The sequence below is a fragment of the Amblyomma americanum genome, chromosome 1 (genome assembly GCF_052857255.1).
Source record: "Amblyomma americanum isolate KBUSLIRL-KWMA chromosome 1, ASM5285725v1, whole genome shotgun sequence".
In the NCBI taxonomy this organism is placed as follows: Eukaryota; Metazoa; Arthropoda; class Arachnida; order Ixodida; family Ixodidae; genus Amblyomma; species Amblyomma americanum.
Window position 1 is genome coordinate 363,575,862 of NC_135497.1, and position 26,016 is coordinate 363,601,877.

The 26,016-nt window shown below is 43.9% G+C and overlaps 2 protein-coding genes across 5 annotated transcripts in view; one reads left to right on the top strand and one right to left on the bottom strand.

Annotated features, from left to right (window-relative positions):
* LOC144115628 (uncharacterized) overlaps nucleotides 1–26,016 on the bottom strand; it is a 64,118-nt gene that overhangs the window by 4,456 nt on the left and 33,646 nt on the right. For 2 of the 4 annotated variants that reach the window (XM_077650053.1, XM_077650054.1), the window contains 6 exons: nucleotides 22,577–22,623; nucleotides 22,437–22,470; nucleotides 17,830–19,952; nucleotides 16,752–16,793; nucleotides 4,641–4,706; nucleotides 1,942–2,117 (listed from right to left, as the gene is read on the bottom strand). In XM_077650053.1, the coding sequence (XP_077506179.1) occupies nucleotides 1,942–2,117; nucleotides 4,641–4,706; nucleotides 16,752–16,793; nucleotides 17,830–19,952; nucleotides 22,437–22,470; nucleotides 22,577–22,623 (2,488 nt within the window). Of the gene's footprint in view, nucleotides 1–1,941; nucleotides 2,118–4,640; nucleotides 4,707–16,751; nucleotides 16,794–17,829; nucleotides 19,953–22,436; nucleotides 22,471–22,576; nucleotides 22,624–24,212; nucleotides 24,323–26,016 lie in introns of those variants that run through there. The other 2 variants (XR_013311476.1, XR_013311477.1) reach the window with 2 other exon arrangements.
* LOC144115629 (uncharacterized) lies at nucleotides 4,713–16,741 on the top strand. The gene has a single exon (XM_077650055.1). The coding sequence runs from the start codon at nucleotides 5,589–5,591 to the stop codon at nucleotides 6,900–6,902; it is 1,314 nt and encodes a 437-aa protein (XP_077506181.1). The 5' UTR covers nucleotides 4,713–5,588; the 3' UTR covers nucleotides 6,903–16,741.

The following is a 26,016-nucleotide window of genomic DNA, read 5'->3' on the forward strand; positions in this document are numbered from 1 at the left end:
GGACGATGGTTTTTCATTGGGTGATTTTCCCTTCAGCCGCAATCCCAATGCGAGCAAGCTGCTCCAAATCTAGTTAGCTTTATTTTAGCTCAATTTTATGGCTCGCTAATTATTTTATGCTTTACATTTGCTGCATTTATGCTGCAATTTATTTTGGCTGGCTTAATGACTTACTAATGATTTTTTTATGTTCAACCCAAGCATGGTTTTTACACTAAACTCAAGAGATCTTTGCTGAGGTGATGTCTGCATCACGCACAGCTCTATGCGAAGCCACGCATACGAGGTGGCCTGGGCATGACCACTCTTCACAGTGGGGCATGAACATGCTCACACCAGCACATGCTCGTACGCCTGCACTGGATGGATCTTTCCCGTTCAATGTTATGATGACTACCATCTTATAGATGCAGAGTTGGCAGTTATGCGTTACAAGTAATGGCGTTACCGGTAACGGGTTACTTATTTCAGTAACTCAGTAACGTACTCGTTACTATTTCGAAACTGTAACAAGTAACATACTTACATTAACATTTTTAGGTAACCTGAGGTGTCACATTACTAGTTACTTTTTATTCCAATTGTCACCCCCTCCGCTCCCTTTTTTAGAAAAAAGGGGGTGCAGAGCACGTAAAGTTATGTTGCAAATAAACAAAAAAAAATGTATAGGTGTTCTCGACGACCCTCGTTGCGGCTTGCATGCATGCCAGAAGACACCTGCCCTTGACGATGCATTCAACTAAAGAAAACAAACAGAATACGCATCAAGCACGAAACACGTGCATGAACACTCATTCACACAATTGCCTTCACCTACCTCCCCTTCCCAAACCACTCATGCAAAAACTTTCTAAAGAGTGTAAGCATGCCAAGCATTTTGGAACATCACATTTTTCAGAATTACTGTAAATTTATTGAGAGTTCAGCGATGCTTTCTTTGTGAACTTAGAATTGACGATGAACTGTCATTTTGTGTTTAATATCACGTTCAGAAAATGGCTTCACTATGTGCCACAGAGTTAGAAGCCATCACATGTAACTCTAAAGGTAACTTTAGGTCACTATAACATTGCTACGCTCCTGCACATTTGTGCAAAGTATTCTCGTTAAATCAGGATTTCGGGTAAAATTGCTGTTTGGTCTAGAAGTTTTATGTGAAATATGAGCTTTATAAAATTGTTATCGTGAATTCTTGCAGCGAAGACGCACGATTAAAATTTACGGCCATGGCGTAACGGCAAAGTAACATGCGGTACTTTTTTTTGGTAACGGTAACACGTTACCTTTTATTGTAGCTAATGTAGGACAGTAACGCGTTCTTTTTATTATCGTAACGAGTAACGTATTTAGTTACTTTTTTTTTGGTAATGCCTACAACACTGCAAATGCAGGCACTTGGGTGAGGAGGTCATGCTCATGCCTCCATGTTTTAGGCAGTGCTGACAAGCATAGTATGAGGATAAAGGGGCAAAACATGAGGAAGCTGGTGATAACAGGCCCACTACTGTGCAAGCATAATGCCTATGATGCCTTCAGCTGTTGCTGCATTTCATGTCACATTGCCTGGAGTCAATTTTTATTTCATTCTATTTAAGCAGATGTGTTATCTGATTTGCCACGTAACGCTCCCATAACATTCCCCAAATTTTCCCTGTCTGTGCAGATCCACTGCTGCAATATTTGCTATATGTGCTATGTGGAAAAATGGCTACTACAACTTTCACAGCTTCACAAGAGACAAAACATTAAAAAGAGCCATGCACAGTTTTTTCTCTTGTAAAATCAGCACTAATTCAAACAAATAGAAGGGAAAATTCAATGGTGTCTGACAGGTTGTGAATGAGGCTACCAGAAAAGGAAAGCTATAGCTAGCCAATAGACTACAACAGTCAATGAAGCCAGCACAAAAGAACAGCAAGAATGAAAAGTGCACAAACTTACCATATCATGCACATAGTCAACAGCCAATGGCTTTTCACAGTCTGGACGTAATTTCATGATGCCCATGATTACAGAGTCAGTGGCTGCATAGTAACCAAAGCTGAAAGGAGCACTCTCGCCAGCTGGCCTCAGATTTGGATCCAAAAATTTCACTTTGTCCTCCCCAACGTAAAGTGCTGTGCAACATAAGATAGAGACAAGAAAAAGTGTGAAGCTGTACACAGTAAAGCTGGGCCTATAATACTGAATGATCAAACAGCACAACATCACTTTCACTTTTTCCGAGTTAATTGCTAAAGCACACTTTTACTGACAACCATTGGCTGAACTACAAAGAGTTGCTAAGCGGAGTTTACAGTATTGGACCAGCCACAATGAATAAATGACAGTAGGGGTGTAGAATTCATGCTGAAAGCTGGGCCTATAATACTGAATGATCAAACAGCACAACATCACTTTCACTTTTTCCGAGTTAATTTCTAAAGCACACTTTTACTGACAACCATTGGCTGAACTACAAAGAGTTGCTAAGCGGAGTTTACAGTATTGGACCAGCCACAATGAATAAATGACAGTAGGGGTGTAGAATTCATGCTGAAAGCTGGGCCTATAATACTGAATGATCAAACAGCACAACATCACTTTCACTTTTTCCGAGTTAATTTTTAAAGCACACTTTTACTGACAACCATTGGCTGAACTACAAAGAGTTGCTAAGCGGAGTTTACAGTATTTGACCAGCCACAAGGAATAAATGACAGTAGGGGTGTAGAATTCATGCTGTTGTAACTTAAACAACTGTGAGGCTTGTAGCACAAAACAACACAGAAAAGTTAGCAAATAATGCCCTGAGAAGATCTGTGCCACCTGACATGCCAAGAAAAAGTTACAATCCCATAAAAAGATTGTACACTGAGGTAGCTGCCAATCGCAAATAAAAACATATTTGGTATAAAAGCCTATCACCCATTCCTGTTTTGTTCAGTTTGTTTTGCCCATACATGTGTATGAGTATTGTGCTCCATTCACATTGCAAGAATACAGGCAAAGATAACTTTATTATGGAACACGGTACCAGCGCAAAAAACAAGGGCAAAGGGAGAAGACAACACGAACGCCAGACTTCAACTGAAATGTATTGCACACTTGCGGGACTTTTATATGCAGAGAAGCACCACTATCGCCGCCAACCGTTCACAGCTATCAACACACGCCGCTCCACAAATGATGAATGCATCTAAACTAAACAAAGGCAAATCAACCAACTGCATACAAGAGCACATCGCAGAATTTTTTGTTTTCTTTTTTTTCTTGAACGCTTCTTAGGCTCAGGATAGAGGTATCGGGGTGGGCAACATCCTGGATGTTTTTGTCAGCAATGCCTTTGGCATGAGGTTTACGCACGAACTCCCGCAGGATGGTAGCATCCAATACCTTGACGTGTGCGTTATTTATCATGAAACGCACGTGTGCTCGCAGTATAAGCCACGGTCAAAAAAACAAATTCTTAACCATCATTCGGCCCATTCCAAGCTCGTAAAAAGAGCTATTGCAAAAAACTGCATCCGCTCTGCTCTGGACAAGTCTTGCGAACATCAAGTTCGTGACAGCGTTGGTGCCCAGTTAAGGCGTCTGGAGAAGGCCGATTTCCCGAAAGAAACTGTAGCCTCTGTAGTCGAAAGGCTGATTCATGAGGTAAAGTCTGGTGGACAGTGCAGGCTAGAAGAAAAATCACGCCCCCAACAGCGGCCTGTCGTGGTGCCATACTGGTATCAGTTCTCTCATCATATCAAAAAGGTCGGCGACAAGTGCGGAGCACGCGTGGTGTTATCGGCCACGGAAAAACTAAGGCAGATGTGCCGCCGCGTAAATGACGACAAGAGGAGGCCAGCCTGCAGAATAAAGCACACCAAAGCACTTGTTAAAAGTGAGGTTGGCGTGGTATACAGAATTCCCCTCGTTTGCGGGAAAAGTTACATTGGCCAAACTGGGCGCTGCCTTAACGAGCGCTTGCTAGAGCATCGCCAGAATATCGATTCGGCAAGTGGCGGGGGCCATTTAGCTGCCCACATTCGTCGTTGATTGCACAAGCCGGCATGCAAAGCGTTTTTGAAGGATACACGTGTTCTGCACAGGTTCGGCACACAGCGAAGCCGGGAAATTTTCGAAGCCCTATGTATCTTAAATGAAAAAGATATGTGTGTCAGTGCCCCATCTGTCGCGCTCGGAAAAAAGGAAATTGATTATTTGCAGGCAAGTGTGATTGTAGGTTCAGGCAGGTAAAAAAAGAAAAAAAGAAAACAAAAATTCTGCGATGTGCTCTTGTATGCAGTTGGTTGATTTGCCTTTGTTTAGTTCAGATGCATTCATCATTTGTGGAGCGGCGTGTGTTGATAGCTGTGAACGGTTGGTGGCTATAGTGGTGCTTCTCTGCATATAAAAGTTCCGCGAGTACATTTCAGTTGAAGTCTGGCGTTCGTGTTGTCTTCTCCCTTCGCCCTTGTTTTTTGGTCTGGTACCATGTTCCATAATAATGCAAACCAACTAGTCCAGCTGTCTACCCTTAGAAAGATAACTTGTGATAACAGGCAAAGATAGCTTGCACTGGCCAACAGTTGCAAAAGCTCACAAGTAATCCAGAGGCAAAAGAAACCCAATGAATACATACATGCCATATTTAAAAAAAAGAATTCACTCACAGGAAACCAAACGATGCCTCGCTTCTCTGTCCATCTTTGCCCTACTTCCAATCATGCACACAAATGCTGCAAAAGACACCTCCGTTAAACCATGAAAGCCAAGCACTGCATCCAGGCGTTTCTTCAAAAACACAAAACAGTTACCTCAATTAGCGACACCTCATAAAGACAACCGAAAAGAATTAGGCAAGATGTCTGATTTAAGAATGAAGAGACAAGCTGAGTAGCATAATGCTTTGAAGCAAAGAATACTTTGCATTACAACTGCAGTTAGAGTGAACAGCAACCAAATGAACAATTAAAGAAGCTTCCTGCTTCCATATAAACAATAATAAGCAAATTATAAGCAGACATCTTTGCTCCTACCAAGACGTTTGACTAATGCATGCCATACTTATGTTATTAGTCATATCTTGTGTTTGTTCAGTTACTTGTTTCACACTGCTTTGTGCATATGTGTGCACAACTACTGTGCTTTCTTCACTGCAGCCAAGATGGCTGGAGGTGGCGGGCCAGTCAAGATGCCCAGGGCTAGCCTTTGACAGCAACAGCTGCACAAGCTACCTTCCCATAGGCAAGTGTTGTAGCAGATGTGCCTGAGAGCAAGGTACGGTGTTCGGGGTACAGTGAGTACAGTTGTAATTGTCACTTCTTTGTCCAGGGAGAAGAGTAAAAGTGCACAAGTTCTTTCTGCAGCCTTTTTATGAGCCAAATTTGCACACAGCAAATGAACACATAACTACTGCTCACAACGCTACCAGCAGAGTACCCTGTTGGTAGCATTGTGAGCTCCAAGGCACTGCTATGGTCCGTTTTCATTAAAGGGGCATCGAGGACAAACTGAAGTTGGCACAGATTGAAGGATTAATTTCAAAAGACTAAGAGGCTACTTGCACAGAAACCACCACAGACAGTGTTCAATGATCTGTGGGCAGTAATGAAGACAGGATGCGGCCACCTAATCCGCTCTGCTTCTTCGTCCAGGTTACGGCATGGGCTCTGTTCAGCAATGCGCCGCTATCGTCACCTACCCATGAGATCAGCAAGCTGCCCTGTCACTTCAACGACACTTGTGATGCCACATGCCCGCAAGACAGGCACATCTTCATCGCCGTCCCTCCATCGCATGAAAGATCCAGATCAACAGCGACATCTTTTGCTGCCTATATGAACAGCTGGCGGGCCCCCGGCGCCCTTAGTGGGCATGAGAACAGCACCAGGATGCGGCCACCTAATCCACTCTGCTTCTTCGTCCAGGTTAGTTCTGTTACTTCCCTGTACGCTAAGAAATCTAATGACGTGTGCCTGTTGCTGTTCCCACGCCCGGGAGTTTTGCTTTGTGTGTTCAGTGAATGCTTTGATATTGTAAACCAACTTCTGGCGTTGTCCGGGGACGTCGAGCTCAACCCTGGGCCTAACACCAGGCATCAGGTACAGGACTCTCTTCCTGACGTCCAGTCTAAGCAGTTGGAAGATATGTTTGCAATACTGGAGACTTTTAACACGCGAACTGCGAAAATGCAACTGGACCAAAAGGCTTTCATAAAGTCTATTGATGATCTTAAGAAGTCCCAGCTGAAGTTAGAAGAAGATTTGAGCGAAATGAACAAAAGATTAACTAACGTTGAGCGCAAAACTGTTACCATTGACGAAACCGAGAAGGAAGTACATCCTTTTCAGCAGTTAGTTGACCAACTTTCTAGTGAAAACTCTCAGCTGCGCGCGCGCCTGTCTGAACTTGAAGACAGGCAGCGACGCGATAACCTTCTGTTCTATGGCATACCTGACGCGCAATCAGAGTCCTGGGCTCAGTCAGAAGAAAAGCTAGTCAAGGTTCTTTCATCCTGCTTGGAAATTCCGTCCTCTGAAATTTTGATCGATAGAGCGCACAGGCTCGGTGGGTTCGCATCGGAAAAATGTCGACCAATTATTGCCAAATTTTCATCCTTCAAGGTAAAGCAGAGAATACTGCTTAACTGTTCTAAGCTCAAGGATGAAAAAATTACGCTTAGCGAGGATTTTTCTTTCGCCACCCGTCACGCTAGAAAAAAACTGGTCGAATTTGGCAAATCCCAGCCGCTCACTTTCAAGCTTCGCTTCAATAAGCTTTACATAAAAAATAAATGCTACTCCTACAATCACTCTGATGACTCCGTTCATGAAATCCCAAGCGCCTTCCCGTTGCCAACCGACCGTTCTGAGGACCCTATGAATGATACCCACAGCGCCTCCGCGCCACCGACCGAACTTGTTACCAATTAGCACTGCGCGAGGGACAGTGGAACTAAGTCCCCGGCCATTACCCCACTTTCTTTTTTGTTCACAAATATTCGCAGCATAATACCTAAACGAGATGATGTTTGTTCTGTAATTGATGCTTGCGATGCTGACATTGTGTGTCTTACTGAAACCTGGCTATCGGCGAAGATAGATAACTGTGAACTTCTTGCCTGTAAAAAGAGATATAACATTTATCGGTGCGACAGGGGTTCTAGATGTGGCGGAGGCGTGCTTGTAGCTGTTGCTGATACTGTTATGTCTTTTCCGATCCATTTTGTAAGCGCGTTGGAACTTGTACTGGTTGAAATTCGCACATGCTCTAGGAAATTGATAGTGGGCGTTTGCTATCGTCCGCCGTCTACCTCCCCCACCTTTGTAAACGATCTTCATGATGTCATTCATATGATTACAGTTCGTTATCCGAGCAGTCCCTTTATCTTACTGGGTGATTTTAATTTCCCCAACATAGTGTGGTCTAATCTGAGTTCTTATTGTGAACCTTTTTCAAGTGAATGCGACATGTTCTTGAATTTGTGCAGTGATTTTAACTTATCCCAGCTTGTAACGCAGGCAACTCGAATTTCACCTACTGCGTCTAATATTGGGTTGGGTTGGGTGTTGGGTTTTATGGCACATAGGCAGCTAAGGCCATCATGCGCCAAACTCAAGGTGTAGAATTGGCTTTCTGTAAAATGTTTACGAATATCAAAAAATGCCGATGGCGTAGATGACCTAAAAACATTGTGCTGCCTAGTAAAAGAAGAGAAGAAATTTGGAAATAGCTAATGGTAAAAGCCTTAAAGAAGGTCAGGCAGCCTTAGCGGCTATCCTTGGCTAGGCAAGGATCCTGAGGCTCCCAACCAATCAAATAAAAAGCCTCAGCCTACTTCTCAGGAATGAGAAAGTGGCTGAGGTGTATCATGTAGTAAAGGGAACCAGTGGTTCAAAAATTAGTTTTTCGAGGACGCCCGCTGCTTTTAAAAAGCTAAAAACGGAGGGTATATTAACAATGGCATTATCAGCTAAGAGCAATGTTGGGTGAAAAGGAATGTATTCATGATAAAATTGAGTGAAGTACTTTTTTCTTAGTTTTTCTAGTTTCACACATGAGAACAGAATGTGGTTAACAGTAAGTTCTTCTCCGCATTCCTCGCAACCAGGTTTATCTTGTTTTGTTAGCAGGAAGTTGTGCGTGAGGTGCGTGTGGCCTATTCGCAGACGGCATAAAACCACTTCGGCATAAAACGTTCCTGGTGCACACATGACTTAAATTCACCCAAAACTGGTTTTACAAAGTGCAGTTTATTATTCACTTCGCTGTTCCAACGCGACTGCCATTTTTGTCTTAATTTCTGTTGAACTAATTTCATGCAGTCATTAAAGGGTATATCTACTTTTTTTATTTCCTTGCCCCGAGCTTGAGCGGCACACAAATCTGCTCTCTCATTTCCTTTTATTCCGACGTGGCTCGGGACCCAGCAGAGTTTAATGTTTTGTCCTCGAGCTGTTGCTGTTACAATGTTGTGTATGATGTCCCCAAGTATGGGAGTGGTTGCGTTTCTAGAGTGGAGGGCTGTAAGTACACTTAAAGAGTCTGTGTAAATAATAGTGTTTTTGAGGTTCTCATTTAATATTTTTTTTGTTGCCACACATACTGCGTAACATTCTGCGCTGAAGATGGATGCGCACTGTGGAAGTCGCATTGCTGTCTCCGAATTTCCTCGCACCACTGCGCTTCCTACGTAAACATTCGTTTTTGAACCGTCAGTGTAAAAGTCCGTAAAACTACTGTATTTTTCTTCGAGTGCAAGGAATTCCTGTACTATATGTTGTTTTGGAGTTTGTTTTTTTTGGAACTGCGTAAGGGTAAAATCACAGATTGCCGGAAAATTGTGCCATGGAGGCAGTGGAGCTCGTCTTCGAGCAATGGCAGGTAATGTGTCCAGTACTCCGAGGTTTTGACACATCTCTTCAAAACGCAGGAGGAGTGGCCTGATAGCTTGTGGTTTGTTGTTAAAAAGTGTTCTTGATGGGCACTTTGTGACTATGGGGTAACATAGGTGTTTGGGAAGCGAACGGATTTTTAAAACGTACGAGCACGTGAGCATGGTTCTTCGGTCCTCGAGTGACGGTTCGTTGGTTTCTACATAAAGACTGTTAATGGGTGATGTCCTGTAAGCACCAGTGGAGAGACGCAAACCCAAGTTATGCACTGTATCTAGTCGTTTAAGGTATAATGGTCTCGCTGACCCATACACTATACATCCATAATCAAGGGTAGAGCGTACTACAGAGCGGTAAATTTTTAGAAGGCATGTCCTGTCGGCACCCCAATGTTTTCGTGACAGCACTTTGAGTATGTTGAGGGATTGGGAGGCTTTCTTTTTCAGTGCATTTATATGAGGCAGGAAAGTGAGCTTTTTGTCAAAGGTTACGCCTAGGAATTTGTGCTCATTTTTCACCGGTAGCTGTGTTTTGTTCAGGTGTATAAATGGGTCAGCCTGTAAGCCTCGTTTAATAGAGAAAAGAATGGCCACGGTTTTCTGTGTGGAAAACCGGAAACCGTTCTCGTCTGCCCAGGTCACCAGTTTATCCATTGTCAGCTGTATCTGTCTCTCGCATGTTACCAGGTTTGAGGATGTGCAGGCTATTTGCAGATCGTCAACATAGACTGAATACATAATGGCCTTCGGTATTACTTTGGCTATGGAATTTACTTTAATAACAAACAATGTCGTGCTCAAAATACACCCCTGAGGAACCCCGTTCTCTTGAACGAAGCCCCTGGACACGGTTGATCCTAGGCGCACTTGAAATGAGCGGTCGGAAAGGAAGTCCTTCAGGCAGTTCAACATCCTGCCACGGATGCCAAGATCTGCTAAGTCACGAAGGATGCCGAACCTCCAGGTGGTGTCGTATGCTTTCTCGAGGTCAAAAAAGACGGCAAGACAGTGCTGTCTGTGTATAAAAGCCTCTCGGACAGTATTTTCCAGGCGAGTTAAGTGGTCTGTTGTTGAGCATGCTTTCTTAAAACCGCACTGATGGATGTCAATAAGCTCAAGAGATTCAATCAGAAAAGTTAGTCTTTTATTCAGCACACTTTCGAATGATTTGGCAAGGCAGCTGGTAAGGGCTATCGGCCTGTAACTAGTAGGGGATGTTGGTTGTTTTCCAGATTTCAGGAATGGTACAATAACTGCTTTCTTCCAGGCTTTCGGCAATCTTCCGAGCACCCACACTTGGTTAAAAAACTTCAAGAGCGCCTCCACAGATGGCTGGGAAAGATGTGCTAGCATTTCGTAATGTATATTGTCAGGGCCAGGTGCTGTCTTTTTTCCGGCCGAGAGAACTTCGTTTATTTCTTGGAGTGTTATTAAACCATTGTACGGTTCTTTTGTGCAGCCCGTTGTTGGAAGTCTATGTTTCTCCACTGCATGTTTATGCTTTAAAAATGTTTCTGTGTAGTGTGAAGAACTAGAAATGTTTGAGAAATGTTCTCCCAAGATGTTTGCCTGTTCCTCTATATTTGTCTGTGTACCTGGAGCTGTTAAGAAAGGAATTGTGTAAGGAGAAAAGCTTCTGTTAAACTTGTGGACTTGTTCCCACATTTTTTTGGACGTAACTGAACTATTTATGCATGATACGTAGCTTCTCCATGATGTTCTTTCGGCATTTCGGCGGATGTACCGAGCTTTTGCTCTCGTCTTTTTAAAGTTGATGAGGTTATCTTGAGTTGGGTATCTTCGAAAAACTCCCCAAGCTTTATTTTGCTTCTTTTTTGCTTCCCGGCATTCCTGCGTGTACCATACCTTGTTGTTTTGTCGTACTATTCCTGACGATTGCGGAATAGCTTGGCACGCAGCATCAATAATGCAGCTTGTAAAAATTTCATTCAGTTCGTCAACGTTAAGACTGTTTGAAAATAATTTCTCCAGGCTAGCCTTTTCTCTAAATAGTTGCCAGTCGGCTAGGTGTAGTTTCCAACGGCGTGGTTTACTAGGGATGACTGATGGTGGCGATGAAAAGTTAATCACTACCGGAAGATGATCGCTTCCGTACGGGTTATCGAGAACATCCCACTTAAAATTAGTAAAAACGGAAGAAGAGCTAAAAGATAAATCTATGCAACTCATTTTTCCTGAGGCTGGAGAGCAATATGTGGGTTTGCCTGTATTGAGTAGGCAAACATTATTGCACAGAATAAAATCTTCTAATATACGGCCCCTAGTGTCTGTCTGTTCACTCCCCCAGAAAGGGGAGTGTGCATTAAAATCCCCAACTACCAGATATGGCTCTGGTAGCTGATTAAAAAGTGATTCTAGGTCATGAAGTGTTACTGTGAGGTGTGGCTGAAGGTATACTGAACATATGGTAATTGTTTTAAAGCTAATGACGGTGACTGCAATGGCTTCATAATTCGTCTGCAGCTGGATTTCACGTGTTGCAACACTGCTCTTAACAACGACAGCAACACCTCCAGAGAGCCTATCTGCCTGCTCACGGTCACGGCGAAAGACTTTATAATTCTTAAAAATATTTTTTTGTAAAGGTCCCAAATTGGTCTCCTGAAGGCACAGTGCTACAGGAGACATAGAGCGTAGGAGATCTGTTGCATCGCTGTAGTTATTTAAAATTCCACGGCAGTTCCAGTGGATAAGGAACGCCATGATTATTTTAAGGAGGAGTGTTTTGAGACCTCAGGTCCCTCCTTGTTGAGGGCCTGTTATCGTGGTTTTTTCTTTTTTCCGGTCAAGAGAGCCCCGTCGCCGTTGCGACCGAGGCGAGCTTTGACTTGTATCCATCGCCTCCATGGAGGCGCTGGAGTTCCGCGGGGAACCCGCGGGCAGGGGGGTGGTAGACTTCTCCCGAACGGGGGAAGCCTTGCGGGCTGCCGACTTGGAGGACGGCCGGCCCGTTTTTGGGGGTGGCATAGCAGCTCTCGCTGCATCTGCCAGGGGCGCGGATGGCCCTGCCTCAGCCTCACTAGGTGTGAACTGGGCAGGTGCCTGAGACCGGTGTGATGCGCCGCGCCCGCGCACCACATCGGCGAAGTTTGTGTGGGGTGTTAAGGAGAAAGTGCCTTGCGACATTGCATAACGCTTTCTTGCCTCTTTAAAAGTGATATTATCTTTTGTCTTTATTGTAATGATTTCCTTTTCTTTTTTGCAGGCAGGACAAGACCTTGAGTAAGCAGCGTGCTCGCCTTCGCAGTTTGCACAGCGTGGCGCGGCATCGCAGCCGTCTGATTGGTGGTCATTGGAGGCACATTTAGCACAGGTGTTGCGGCCGCGGCAGCTCTGGGAGCCGTGACCGAACTTCTGGCATTTAAAACAGCGTCTAGGGTTGGGGATATAAGGGCGAACGGAGATTTTTGCATAGCCTACCTCGATTGACTCGGGTAGGGTGCATGAGGCAAACGTCAGGACCAGGTGTTTTGTCGGAATCTCTTTGTTGTCTTTGCGGATTGTAATTCTGTGGACGTTGGTAACATTCTGAGGGTTCAGTCCTTCAAGCATCTCTTCCTCTGTTAGGTGCAGGAAATCATTATCTGAGATGACACCACGTACTGTGTTCAATGATCTGTGCGGTGTAACAGAGACAGGAATATCGCCAAAAGTTTCAATGTTTGCAAGCTTTGAAATCTGAGTTATGTCGAGCAGTTCGAGTTGGAGGTCACCACAAGCCAACTTTGTGACTTTGTACTGAGGGCCCAGGGATTCTGTAAGAACTCTTGAAACAAGGAACGGGGATATTTGTCTGGCTGGCTTTTCTGTTTCTTTACTGTGGACGATGTGGTACTTCGGAAAAGTTGTCTTCTTTTTGCTGAAAAACTGTGTTGTGACATCGGTCCGTCCTCTTTTCAGAGGGCGATCATTATTAAGCAGGGAGGAAGCCATAAAAAATTTTGTTCTTCGGCCTTGGTGCCAGCCGCCCACCATGGAGCCCAACTAGGGGACAGGACAGGAACTTGAAAACAAGTCCTGCCCACGCCAGCTGTACACCATTGCTATAACCGAATATGACGAAACCCAGGATAGTTCGCCACACAGGGTTAACCCTAGCCGCCAGGAAAAAGGAAAAAACCAAGGAAGGAGGAGGAGACAGGAGAGTTGTAAGAAAGATTATAGGAAAGTAAAAGATGGAGGGGAGGATAAGGAAAAGACGACTGCCGATTTCCCCCGGTCGGTCAGGCCGGAGGTGCCGTCTACAGGAAGCTGGGGCCAAAGTGGTGTGTTGCCTCCGCCGAGGGGCCTTAAGGGTCCAAACGCTCGGCATCGGCTCAACCACCAGGATCCCCTTTTCCCCGGACACGGCGATGCCACGCACGGCGAGGCGCGGGTGCTCGGGTCCGTGGTGATGCACAGTTCACCATCATCCCCTTGCGGGGATGTCCCTGCGGATGCTCGGGAACCCGCGGTGTCGCCACTCACCGTCGCGACGCCTGCAAGCTGCAGGCGCCCCCACCCACATCGCAGGTACCCACCACATCGCCTGATTTTTTCCACCCCATATCATACTTGCCAGGGTTAAGTGATCACCTACTCCTTCATTTTGCTTTGACCTGCGCAGTTCCCCATCAACGTAACCACAGTAAATATATCCATGATTACAAAAATGCTGATTTTGATGCTATCAACCTTGAACTGTCTGTTTTTCTAGACCATTACTTGCTAAGCTTTCATGATCGCTGCGTGAATGCTAACTGGAGCCTGTTTAAAGAAAAAGTTGCTGTGCTCACTGAAAAATATGTTCCACGCTTAGTCATCACCTCTAACCGTCAATCACCATGGTTCACTAAATCGTTAAAACGGCTCTGTAATAAGAAAAAACGCATGTTCCGCTCTGCAAAACTAACCGGTTCCCAAGAACGTTGGACTGCTTATCAGGCCGCGGCCCTTGAATATAAAAGTGCACTGAAGGATGCCAAAGATTTGTTTTTCAATGACACATTACTTTCCCTTTTGATAAATAACCCTAGGCAATTTTGGAGCGTAGTTAACAAAAAAGACAATTCATCCATCAGCCTTAAAGACTCCAGTGACCAACTAATTCATCCTAATGAATGTGCAAATGTTCTAAACAGTGTATTCGTTTCAGCTTTTTCCAAAAATCAGTGTTCGGTAACCCCTGCATATAACAGTGCTGACTTTTTACCGATGGATTCTATTGTCTTTGATCCTGCTGGAGTGGAAAAAATAGTCGAAAAACAAAAGGTTTTTTCTTCATGTGGTGTTGATAACATTAGTCCTAAGTTCTTGATCAAAACCAAAGTATACAGCGCAATAATACTCTCTAACCTATTTCAGCAATCTCTTGAAACAGCATGTATACCTGATGACTGGAAGGTTGGGAAGGTGATTCCCTTGCATAAATCTGGTGATCAACATTCCCCGCATAATTATCGACCCATCTCACTTACCAGCATTCCGTGTAAAATCATGGAGCATGTTATTTACTCTCACCTTGCATCGTTCCTTGATTCTAATGCCTTTTTTACGGACAGTCAACATGGATTTCGGAAGTGGTCTTCTTGCGAAACACAGCTTTTAACCTTCACACATGATCTAAACTCATTCCTCGACAGGGGTTCCGTTGTCGACTGCATATTCCTCGATTTCTCAAAGGCGTTTGACAAGGTCTCTCATCAACTTTTTTTTAAACTTAGTAAACTTAACCTCGACCCTAACGTTCTTAGGTGGCTGCATTCGTTTCTCACTAATCGTTCACAATTTGTCACCGCTAATAATGCTTCTTCCTTCACTTCTCCAGTTGGATCTGGAGTACCACAAGGCTCTGTTCTAGGGCCTCTGCTTTTTCTTATATATATCAATGACTTACCTGACAATCTATGTTCAACAATAAATCTTTTTGCTGATGACTGCGTCATATACCGCGAAATTAACAGCGACTCTGATATAGCTCTTCAATCGGATATTGATCATGCTCTTGAATGGACTAACAAATGGAACATGGAACTAAACATAAAAAAGTGCAAGTACATGCGGGTTTCTCGTCGTAACACCACATTGCCTTAATAATTGCAGCCTTGAGTCTGTGCCTTTTTACAAATATTTAGGTGTCTTCATTTCCCATAATCTTTCTTGGAAAGTACACATAGACTATGTAAGCAATAACGCTAACCGCATGCTGGGCTACATACGCTGTAACTTTAATCTTTCTTCTAGCTCCGTAAAACTGCTTCTCTACAAGTCGTTGGTTCGTAGTAAACTAGAATATGCTGCATCTATCTGGGACCCCTATCAAGAGACACTAATATACCAACTCGAATCTATACAGAACCGTGCGGCCCGTTTCATTCTCTCGAATTATCACCGTAACTCTAGTGTCAGTGCCATGAAATCAAGCTTATCACTCCCACTACTGTCGCAACGTAGAAATATATCCCGCCTTTGTCTATTCCATAAGAGTTACTACGATAACCCCATCCTTAAGAGAAAATTTATAATGCCACCTTGCTACGTTTCAGCTCGGATCGATCATCGTCATAAAGTTGGTATTCTTTCATGCCAAACAAACCACTTTTACAACTCATTCATCCCCAGCACATCGGCACAATGGAATCACCTTCCCCGATCGGTCGTCGAAATAAGTGACCATTCCGTGTTTAAATCGGCTTTAACTAACTTGATGGTAACATAGTACATGTAATTCTTGCGCCCTGCTGTTTATTCTTTTCAGCTTATGTGGTAGTTCAAACAGGCCTGGTCTGCGTGGTATGCTTGTTTGTGTGGTATGCTTACTTTTATTCTTTGCTCACAATTTCGTGTTAAATGACTTAATTTGTTTGATTGTATTTGCTGTAACCTACTGATTTGCGCGAGCCGTATTTTTGTTCACATTTTTGTGTTACTTGTGACTGCTGTTCTTTTGTTATTTTGTCTATTGTACCCCACTCCCCTCTGTAATGCCCTCGGGCCCTGAGGGTACTGAAATAAATAAATAAATAAACGACACAATGTTTAAGAGCCTTGAGTGCTGAACCTGGTCATAGACTTCAAGCAGGAGACACTTCTGGCCAATTTTGTTGCTTACGATCAGGACATTTCAGTACATTTTCAAACCAACAATGAGGATGTTTTCTGGCCCGGTTTTTCTGCTTTTCATTGCATATGACATGGTTATCGAAAAAGTGTTTCTTTCACTTTTGGGAAAACTAAGCAGTTACATTGGTCTGCCTCTTTAGGGAGGGCAATCAGTGGATGAGAAAGATGATGCTGAAGAGTCGTCATTTCACAGTGCCGCAGCCACCCATCATGCAGCCAAACAAGGGTGTGTGGGACACAAACGTGAAGCATGTCATGCCCACACCAGCTGCATACCCCAGTTATAACCAAATATGGTATCATTCAGGGCAGTTATTCCACACAACGTTAACCCTAGCTGCTAAAAAGTGAGAAAGCAGGAAAGTTGTGAGAAAGAGGACAGAAAAGAAAAGAGACTGCCGATCTCCCCTTGTACAGGAAGTGAGGGCGGGCGGGGGGGTGGAGGGGGAGGGATGGGGTGGCAGTGGTGTGCTGCCACAGTCAAACGGCCTTAATTAAAGGTCCAAGCACTTGGCATCAGCTCAACTACCAGGTTCCCATTTTACCCGGACACAGCCAAATGGCACACATCACAACACATGGGTGACATGGCCCACGTCCACATGTTGGGAAACCGTGGTGTCGCAACTCATCATCACCTGTATGTTACAGATGCGGCTACGTTCCTGGCGCACTAAATAAAATTGACCGTTTGTCATTACAGGTGCTAAACAATAGCAACACTGTGTACCACGGCAACAACTGAAACCCATGTAATATTACTCACATGTCTGCACACTGGCATCCTTAACTTCATGTTGCAAACCATCTGAAACAAGTCAACATCAAGGTATAATGCAGCAAACTGCAAAAAAGCATGAATTTTACTACGCAGTGTAGTGCTACTCTAGATGGCAGGGGTGATAACTTTCAAGCACAAGGCAAACAAAGTTCACAGACTGGTAATGTGCAGGAGCCAGTGGTAAAAAGCTAAACTGCACCCTGCACAACTCCACCGACCCCTTTAAATTGACAGCTTTCAGCATGGCTCAGGACCAAGCAAACAACTCTTGCAGCATGCCTGTCAAAAAATGTTGACAGAGGCATCTTTGAAATTACAATGTTTAAGCTAGCTCAATGCAAATAAACAAAGCAGTAAGGCTAACCGACTGTCTCATAATATAGTTTCACAACTCCAATAATAGCACTTGGAAATTTAAAATCAGACTGGATTTAGTTCGTTTACAGTTAGGAAAAACTTCCCTGACTAAGCAAGTATACATGCAGTTTCCTGTTTTGTAGCCCATAGAGTGCAACAGCAGAAAAGTTGAATACTATACATTAAAACACAAGATGTACCACATAACAGATCTTCAAGCTTGAGCGAACAGCCCAATAAGAGTTGTCATCTAGCAAATAGAAATTAAACAGTTTTGAAAAGCGACAGTCAGCAGAGAAACCAGAAAAGTTCAATCAGAAATTAGAAAACTAATTTTTATTACATCCTTCACAATCACCTTCAAGAAAGCATAATTTAAGTCACCTATGCACTTGGAGAAAGCTCATTGCCTCTGGCTGAAACAAAAAAAAATAAAACCCAATGGGTGACACTATATTAATTTGACTTATTCAGACTTGCCTCCCAGCTTGAAGTTGCTTTTGCCAATCGTTTAAAGGAAACAAAACAAGACTTGCAGGCAAAAAGATATTGCGCATTTGTAAAATACTTTGACATATTCAAGAACTAGTTGTCACTGTTTTTGACGCTCCTTGCCCAAATATCACTTTTATGTAACCTCTTAATTTGATGTTAAAGAAAACGATGGTGCAGAAGAATTGGCTTGCACTGCAAAAACAGCTCTCACCTTGAAGTTCAATTTGCTTGCTGACCGTGCGTCCTGGGCAAGCTTTGACTTCTGAACACTTTGCAGTATGACTAGTGCACTGCTTTTTCTTCTCGTGATACAATTCTGCTTTGCTACTCCCTCCATTAGGTCTCTTGTCGCTGAACTTTCCTCTAGCTTCACACACTGCAGGAAGTTGTTTATCTTCAACTGCTCTCATTCCTTTGACCTCACTTTTGCGATGTTGAGTGCTTGCCGAAAAGCCTGCTAAGCAGTGCCAAAAGGGTTTCCTTGGCATGACAGGTTCTCTGAAACAGTCAGCGATTGATGAAGCTTTTGGGACATCTTGCTTTTCACCCAAAGGAAAACATTGCCGACCTCCCTCTTTCTTCTGACTTTTACTGTAGTTTTCTTCAGGGGCCTTGTCCGAAAGCCTTTCTTTAGCTGCAGAAACCACAGGAAGTTGTCCTGTGGCAGTTTTCACTACATTCCTTGAGGAATGCCAAAAATTCTTCCAGGACCTGACAGCTCCTGCGGAACCATCTGCTGCCAACAAAGCTTTCGACACATGTGGTTCCGTTCCTGAAGAAAGATGATTACTGCAGGGCGCAGTTCCCTCGGTTTCACGGCGTACATGTGCTTCACCTTTCATGGCAAATGAACCTGCTTTGCTTGGCGATGTCCTTGAAGCCTTCATTTCCTTTCCACATGCTCCCTGACCACTGCTGTGGCTCTTCCTGCGTGATGTTGCTGCGTTTAATGAAACTGTGCTCTCCTTTTGTACTTCCTTATTGTGCACTTGAGATGCTTGACAGCTAACAGCTCTTGGTTGGGACCAAAAGTTTTCCTTTTGCACAGGTAGTTTTTCATGTTGTAGACCGGATTTTGCAGGCACAGAACCCGACCTTTTCTCTGGTCTCTGAGAGTCCTGGAAGGATATCTTGCTCCCTAGTACAGGAGACCGTGCCGATTTGTCCCGTAAACTGCTTTGCTTGGGAGGTGTCACTGAAGGCAGAGAAAGCTCACTAGATGAGAAACAGTCCGTGCGCAGGTTCTGATCCACATGTTGCCCATTGTCACAATGGTTTTCAGCTGCCTGCATGTCCTTGTCAGATATATTGTTTGGGTGAGCAGACTGCGTGACATCTTTAGTACCAGCACTAAGCAATGAATCTTGTTCTACATCTCTGACCTGCATACTGTGGCAACGGTTTGTGTGCACGTTGCTTGCTAAATCATCGAGTGCTTGCTCTGAGTCAGTGTTTGGTCTCTGCAAGCTGTTGCAAGTTGTGCTGCTCCAGAGGTCTCGAGACATTAATGGTACTTGGTTCGGCTTTTTACGCGATGATGACTTGGATGGAGGAGGGGAACCAAGAGAAGATGGTAGGCTTTCACAATCTTGCTTGCCCTTATCGCTGCTTTTTGTCGTCAACAAAGTCTCTCTCTCTTTTGTTTTTTGTTTTAAGTTAGCCAAGCACAAAGCATTTTCTTTTGTTGAGGTGGAAAGCCATTTGGGCAACTTTTGGCTCCTGTGTTTCTGTACCATTTTTGTGTTTTTTGTTTTCGAAACTATGTTATCTGTTATTTGCCTCTGTATGTTAAAGTGTGATATATGTGTCAGTGGGGTACGTGCACCGACAGATTCGCTTGTCACACTGGTTCTAGTCTGTCTTTGCTTCTTCAACTCGGGGCACCGAGATTCCTCTGGACTTGCTGGAAAGTTCGGAGTAAAACAAAAGGCTATGTCTCTGGCTAACAGCTGTTTTTTTTTCTCTCCACGGGTGCTGTGGCTCTGGCACAATTTACCATCTTGATTCACATCGGCTGATTTCTGTGCTCCAAGACAATCTGCAGCAGATTTATCATTACCTGACCCTTTGACCGGGTCACATAATTTCAAACCTTCTTTCTGACCTTTGGGACTGTGTTGTTTTTCAGGTGTAAGGGAGTCAATGGCAAGGGAGTCAATGGCAGAGAAGTCAATGGCAGAGAAGTCAATGGCAGAGGAGTCAATGGCAGAGAAGTCAATGGCAGAGGAGTCAATGGCAGAGGAGTCAATGGCAGGTAAACACTGTTCAGGCTGATCTGAACTTCCTCCTGATATTCCTGCCGGTGGATCAGAGGTTTCAAAAGAAACCACTGGACTGAGAAAAGAAATAAAAAGCAGTACTTATTAGAAGCAGCAAGTGTCAGACTGCTAGTCTTCATACTAGCAAACATTTCAAAGTGCCAAAACACAGATTAATATTAAAAGGACACTAAAGAGGAGTACTAAAGCTAGACTGATATGTTAACATCATGTGATAGCAAATATGCCATTTTACAGCCAACAGAGCTTTGATAAGCCAGAAAATTGCATAAAAGCGAAGTGCACATGGCAACACCACTTGTGGATTTCTGCAACTGTGCCAAGTGATGTAAATTTTCAGCTGGCTGCAGTTCGTTAATCTGTTTCTTGTGCAATGCCATTTTTGCGTCAATTGGCAAGTACAGTCAAAATGTGGGGAAACCAGCATGGTGAGTGTAGCTAAAGATGCGGAGAAGAGTCTCATAAATAAAGCATGAAACTACATGACGGACAGAAATATGAGATGCAAACATGACCACAGTCTTTCACCTTGCCTTGTGTGAACTCAGCCTGAAAGTTCAGAACTGCAAGGTCTCAATGGTACCAACACTGAGAAGTAGCTCCTCTGAATGGCCTGGGAGCTCTGGTGAACACTCATCATAAAAATGATGCAACCTTCTCTGGGTTCAGTGGCCGATTAGCGCAGGAGGATATTTGGAATTTGAGATTTTCTGAGTAATGCAGCCACTTTTCCACACAACAAAAAAAAAACAAAAACATTGGATGTCCTCCTGAGAAATAATCTATCTAGCGTAGCAACTTGCCTAGTTTGCTATTTCCCTTCAGCGTCCATATAAAGTTACTTTTTCGGAGCCCACAGCAGCACAACTGAAGAGCACTGCTGCTCGCTTTCAAGAGGCCAGGCAAAAGCCACCTAGAGCTCGATCTCTGCAATATATACCAGCTCCATAGGCATACACAAATGGGGGAGGGAGGGGGGGGGGGGGGGGGGGGGGGGGGGGCAAATGGCATGAAAGAGGGGGGCGCAAATTTTCTCCCCTATTGTTCCCTGCTACCCTGAAGACTTAAAGAGGCACTACCATAAACGTTGCCCCCCCCTTCCCCCCACTTTTATATAAAGACCTGTGCATACCTATGACCAGCTCTACTGCAATTTCGGTTTAGATGTAGTAGTAGTTCCATCCAGAACCCAACAAAGTTTATATTTTCCAACCACTGTGACAATCGAATTCATACTTGTCAATGATTACATTTTTAATTTCTGATGTTTACAAGCTGGAAACAGCCTGTTAACAGTCTGGTCAGCACAGCTCCCTCATTACACTTTCAGAGCTCACTGCCAACATTTCTTCTTCATTAGGACAATTTTCTATATCTTGTTTATTTATATGATTCATAACACAATATTTTTATGATCACACCATATCACTTTTCTTAAGCTCCTATCAAATGCTTTTAAAAGGTAAAGCTGACAGTGTAAAAGTGTAGGTAAAAAACAGGCAAAGGCCATTTTATGATGGAGGCAGCAAGTAGGCAGCTTACCTTCAAGCGAGCCAACAACAATGACAGTTCTTCATCCACCTTAATCACTGCAACAGCCTGCTATAACTCTGTCATCCCATCCCAACCCTTACTCCACACATAGGCAGCCACCCCGTAGGGTTCCCTCTGAAGTGTCAATTTGCAAACATCAGATGTCAAAAGAAAAAAGCCAGTGCAGCAAAAAAAAAAAAGAAAGATTGAAAATGATTTGGTTTATGGGGGTTTAACGTCCCAAAGCGACTCAGGCTATGAGAGACGCCGTAGTGAAGGGCTCCGGGAATTGCGACCACTTGGGGTTCTTTAACGTGCACTGACATCTCACAGCACACGGGCCTCTAGAATTTCGCCTCCATCGAAATTCGACTGCCGCGGCCAGGAATGAACCCGCATCTTTCGGGCCAGCAGCCGAGCGCCATAACCACTCAGCCACCGCGGCGGCGCAAAGACTGAAAAGATCGGCTTCTACTGGCTGAAAGCACGAAACTTGCACATTACAGTGATGCAGTGTCCGTTAGGGAGGATTGAAGCCCTACCACAATAGAGAGCAAGCTGGGAAAGAAAGTCACGGTTTGAGGGTAGGATAATAATTTAATCATATGTAACTCCCCTCAAAGAAGCTTGTAAAAATCTTTATGAAAAATGGCCATTTCACTAGGACCCTTCATTCCAATGTCAGTTCTTCAGGCCAAACAGTTTCAAGAGCTTTAGGCAATTTCTGGCAATGGCCATCTAGCACTTAGCTTATAATGCATGAGAAAGTACTGCTGCTCCGGCCCAAAAAACATAATTTAGTGGCACAGCAGATTAGGTGAAGATGTTGCATACCACCTGTTGCTACTCAACAACGCTGCCCAATACTGGACTAGCAGTGTTGCCACAGAAAGTTGGCTCAACTAAAGAAATGACAAAGTCACAATAAAGTCCCTGACCTAGCAGCCAGAAGATGGAGCCACTGTCGTTCCATGAACTACTTCAACGCAAACGTCACTACACTTACCTACACTTAGGGACAGCAATGAGGGCTTGAACATCTGAAAGCAACAATTAAACATCACTAAGGGCAACCAGTATCTGTCATCTAGGCCAATTATCACAACACAGGCAAAGGTGTGCAACAGTGGTTACACAAAAACGCACCTGTTTTTGTAGGAGAAGTTTCTAGAATGCTGCTGCAGTGCTGGCTCCTGTCCAAAAACAGAGATTTTTTTTTTTAATGTTCATCCAAGCATTCAATAATTTAGGCTAGAAAGTAAGCCTACTCTACAGTTCTGTAAGCAGCACTGGAAAAAGTCCTGTACTTACAGACTTCTACATATAATAAAACTTAAACGAGTCATCCATTAACTATACAACTAAATGAGAAAGGCAGTGAATAAGCAATGAGAACAATAGACATCTTTTCTTGAAAAACAACTATAAATGACTGCTTAAAAGAAACAAGAAAACATAAGTGGTGGTCTTCAAATGAAGATGTATAGTGTGCAAAAGGATGAGCATAAAGACAAAAAATAACAAAAAGCACGAACCCCCCTCCCCACCCAATCACAAAAATATGCCTTCTCACTGGGCCATATTGCACATAAATTTTAAACAATACTGCATATTGCAAATTTTACATTTTAACAAACGAACTATCTTATTCCTGAGAGTGACGTAAATGCTGCTTACACATTACCTCACCTGTGCATTACATAACTCTCAAATCTCGCATGCTTACTAGCCATAGTAAAGTCTCAAGACAGCGAATTGATTAAGCTGCAATAAACAACCACAAGCCTCACAGTGCTCTAAAAAAAGTTGAAAATGTAACAAAGTTGAGCAAGAAATCTGGCTTATGCAAGTTAAAACTGATGACACACCTGTGAATTACAATACAGATGCTGGAGCTGACTGCTGTGTTGCATTACAGGGCATGCTCAAGTGTGCGACTAGCAAACAGATTGCAACATGGTTGCAACAGATTGCAACACTTTTTTGGGCACACAGTGTGCTTGTAAGCAGACAGCACAAGCTGAAATCTCATTACCACATGTGCAGTGTTTCACTGTGACTGACCTAGATTTAATCGTCACACTAAGTGGATCAGGGTTCAAAGGATTTGGTCTCATTTAAAGATCCACTGTTATCAGCTGCAGTGAGCTCTGTAAAGCGGCAAAACTGTTTGCCAACAATGGGAATTCCAACTAAATGAGCTCCACTACGAAATGAAGGCCAAACTGGAAGCATAAGTTGTTGTGAGCCCTCCGAAAAGAGCACTCTTCACCCTAAATGGACTGTGTCAATGTTGAGACGGACCGCATGGAGCAGGATCAAGTTATCACAAAGGTGACTGAACCTACGCTATCGTGCAGGAACGTTTTTGTTGTAGAGCAGAACATGATTAGGATCTCCCAAGGCAATGGGCATAAACAAGGCCTGACTTCATGAACCATGACTTCATGAATTTAGAGAACTGCGCGAATGCCTGGAAACAGACTTAAGGAAAGAAATTAGAGAAATGAAGGGATTCTTGGAATTTGCGAACAAGAACTATGAGGAAATGAAAACATCTGTAAGTGAGCTTAAAAATGAAAACTCTGTCTTAAGGAAGACAGTGGAGGGTCTAGAAAAGGACTGAGATGCCCTGCTTGCAAAACTCGAGGATCATGAAGTAAGGCTCATGCAAAATGAACAGCATGCCAGGTGTTTCAACAGAAATCAAAGGTGTACCAACGGAGCCAATAAAAAAACACCCTGGATATAACCAGAAAACTTGCAGGTGCACTTGAAGTACCTTTCGAGGATTCTGATGTTGAAGTTTGCCACTGGGTTCGGACAAGCGGTAATGCTGATAGCCCTAATATTGTGGTGCAGTTCACACACAGGGCCAAGCGCGACCTTTTTCTAGAGAAAGCAAAAAAAAAACGGCTGACAACACAAGATATACAGTTAGAGTTGGAGCACAGCACTCCGATTTTCATCAATGAACACTTATCTCCTCCCATGAAACGCCTATTTGGAGCGGTCAACAGCAAAAAGAAAGATCTTGGCTGGAAATATGCCTGGTATCGTAATGGCAAGATTTTTGCCCGGAAATCAGAAGGCAGCTCCATTGTCCCCATTTGCCATCCTGATGATCTGCAGAAAATGACGTAGGAACGACAGTTGTGTCCATTTTTCCTGTGGCCCCTTATTTTAAAACATGGGTTATGTGCTGTCCGAGGTAAAAGAATTTATATTGATTGAACCTTACCCCATGTCTGGTGTTAGTAGATTCACTGAATACACTAGGCTTGAGCAGTGCGAAGTTCTACTCTAGATACTGGCAAATCAGTCAAAACTGCAAAACACCTTCTGCACCATGAACACAGTGCAGGGTACGGGTCTTAAACCCGTGGCCCGCAGGCTGCATGCTGCCCTCAGAGCTGCGGCCTGTGGCCTGCTGGCCCTCCAAGTTTCATGTTTTATTCGGAAAGCTCATACCAGCTTCATGAGTCAGCTTCACCATCAGACTTTTTTTCCAACTGAAATTGGCCAAAAAGTTACGTCTGCAGACGGAACTCATTCTTTGTTGAAAGAATATATGGACCTTCATATGGACGTTCATATGGACGTCAGCTGTCTTCAAGAGAGCACAAGGAGCGAGGCGCCAGACAACCCTCTCTCTCTCTTCCACCCCTCCGCACTCCTAGACCGAACCCAGTCCCCACGGCACGGGACAAAGACCCACATCCTTTTTTTTTTTTCCTGTGTAGCCTTGGCTGCAGAGCCACAGAAATTTGTCCGAGAGTGGACAATTTCCACACCAGAGTTTAAATATCAACAGGTATGGAAAATGAACGGCAGTAACTTGCTACATTTGCCTTTTTTCCTGACTGTGAGTCACTAACTTTCATCTTGCACAAGGCAGAAGTACTGAGGTGGTGATAAAAGACAGATGCACTTCCCAGTAGCCACGGCCCAGGTAAGCTATAAATTGACCCATTACCCATCTCCCAGTGTGCTCCAGCAACAATGCTATTTTGTTCATTTAGTGAAATTGCATACGGGCAACTACAAGCAGCTAATAAAAGATCTGAAGATACACGCCTATGTGAGTAGGCCAGAAGAGCTGCGTGGTTCGTTTTCAGTTTTTTTTTTGGGGGGGGGGGGATGCTTACAGACCTTGTTGCAAAATTACAATTGCAAAAGCAGCAAAATTGTGGCTCGAAATACCACGACAACCAAGGTGAGAAAGGCTAGAAGTATGAAGGGCAGCACGTTCAGCTGGTGGAGATCATCACCTACCAGTTTTAGCAATTGGACATCAAGAAATCCCAGGGAAGTGTTAAGGCACGCAGAATGAAGACAAAATTAGGCTGGTCACCTCTTTTGCTTGTTTCCTCAACCAAATTCAGTAAGTACCGATAATCGCAGTCCCATGCAAGCATTCCTACAAAGGCATACAGTTTGGGTTGAGGAATGGCCCTCTCAGCCAGTAGCTGCTGCGTGCCTCAAAGCACACTTGCCACTTGGAGGTGCTGAAATCTACATACCGCACCCTCTTTTTTGGGGAGGGTTTTTCCTGTTTTTCTCACCCTTTCTGAGATTATTTGGGA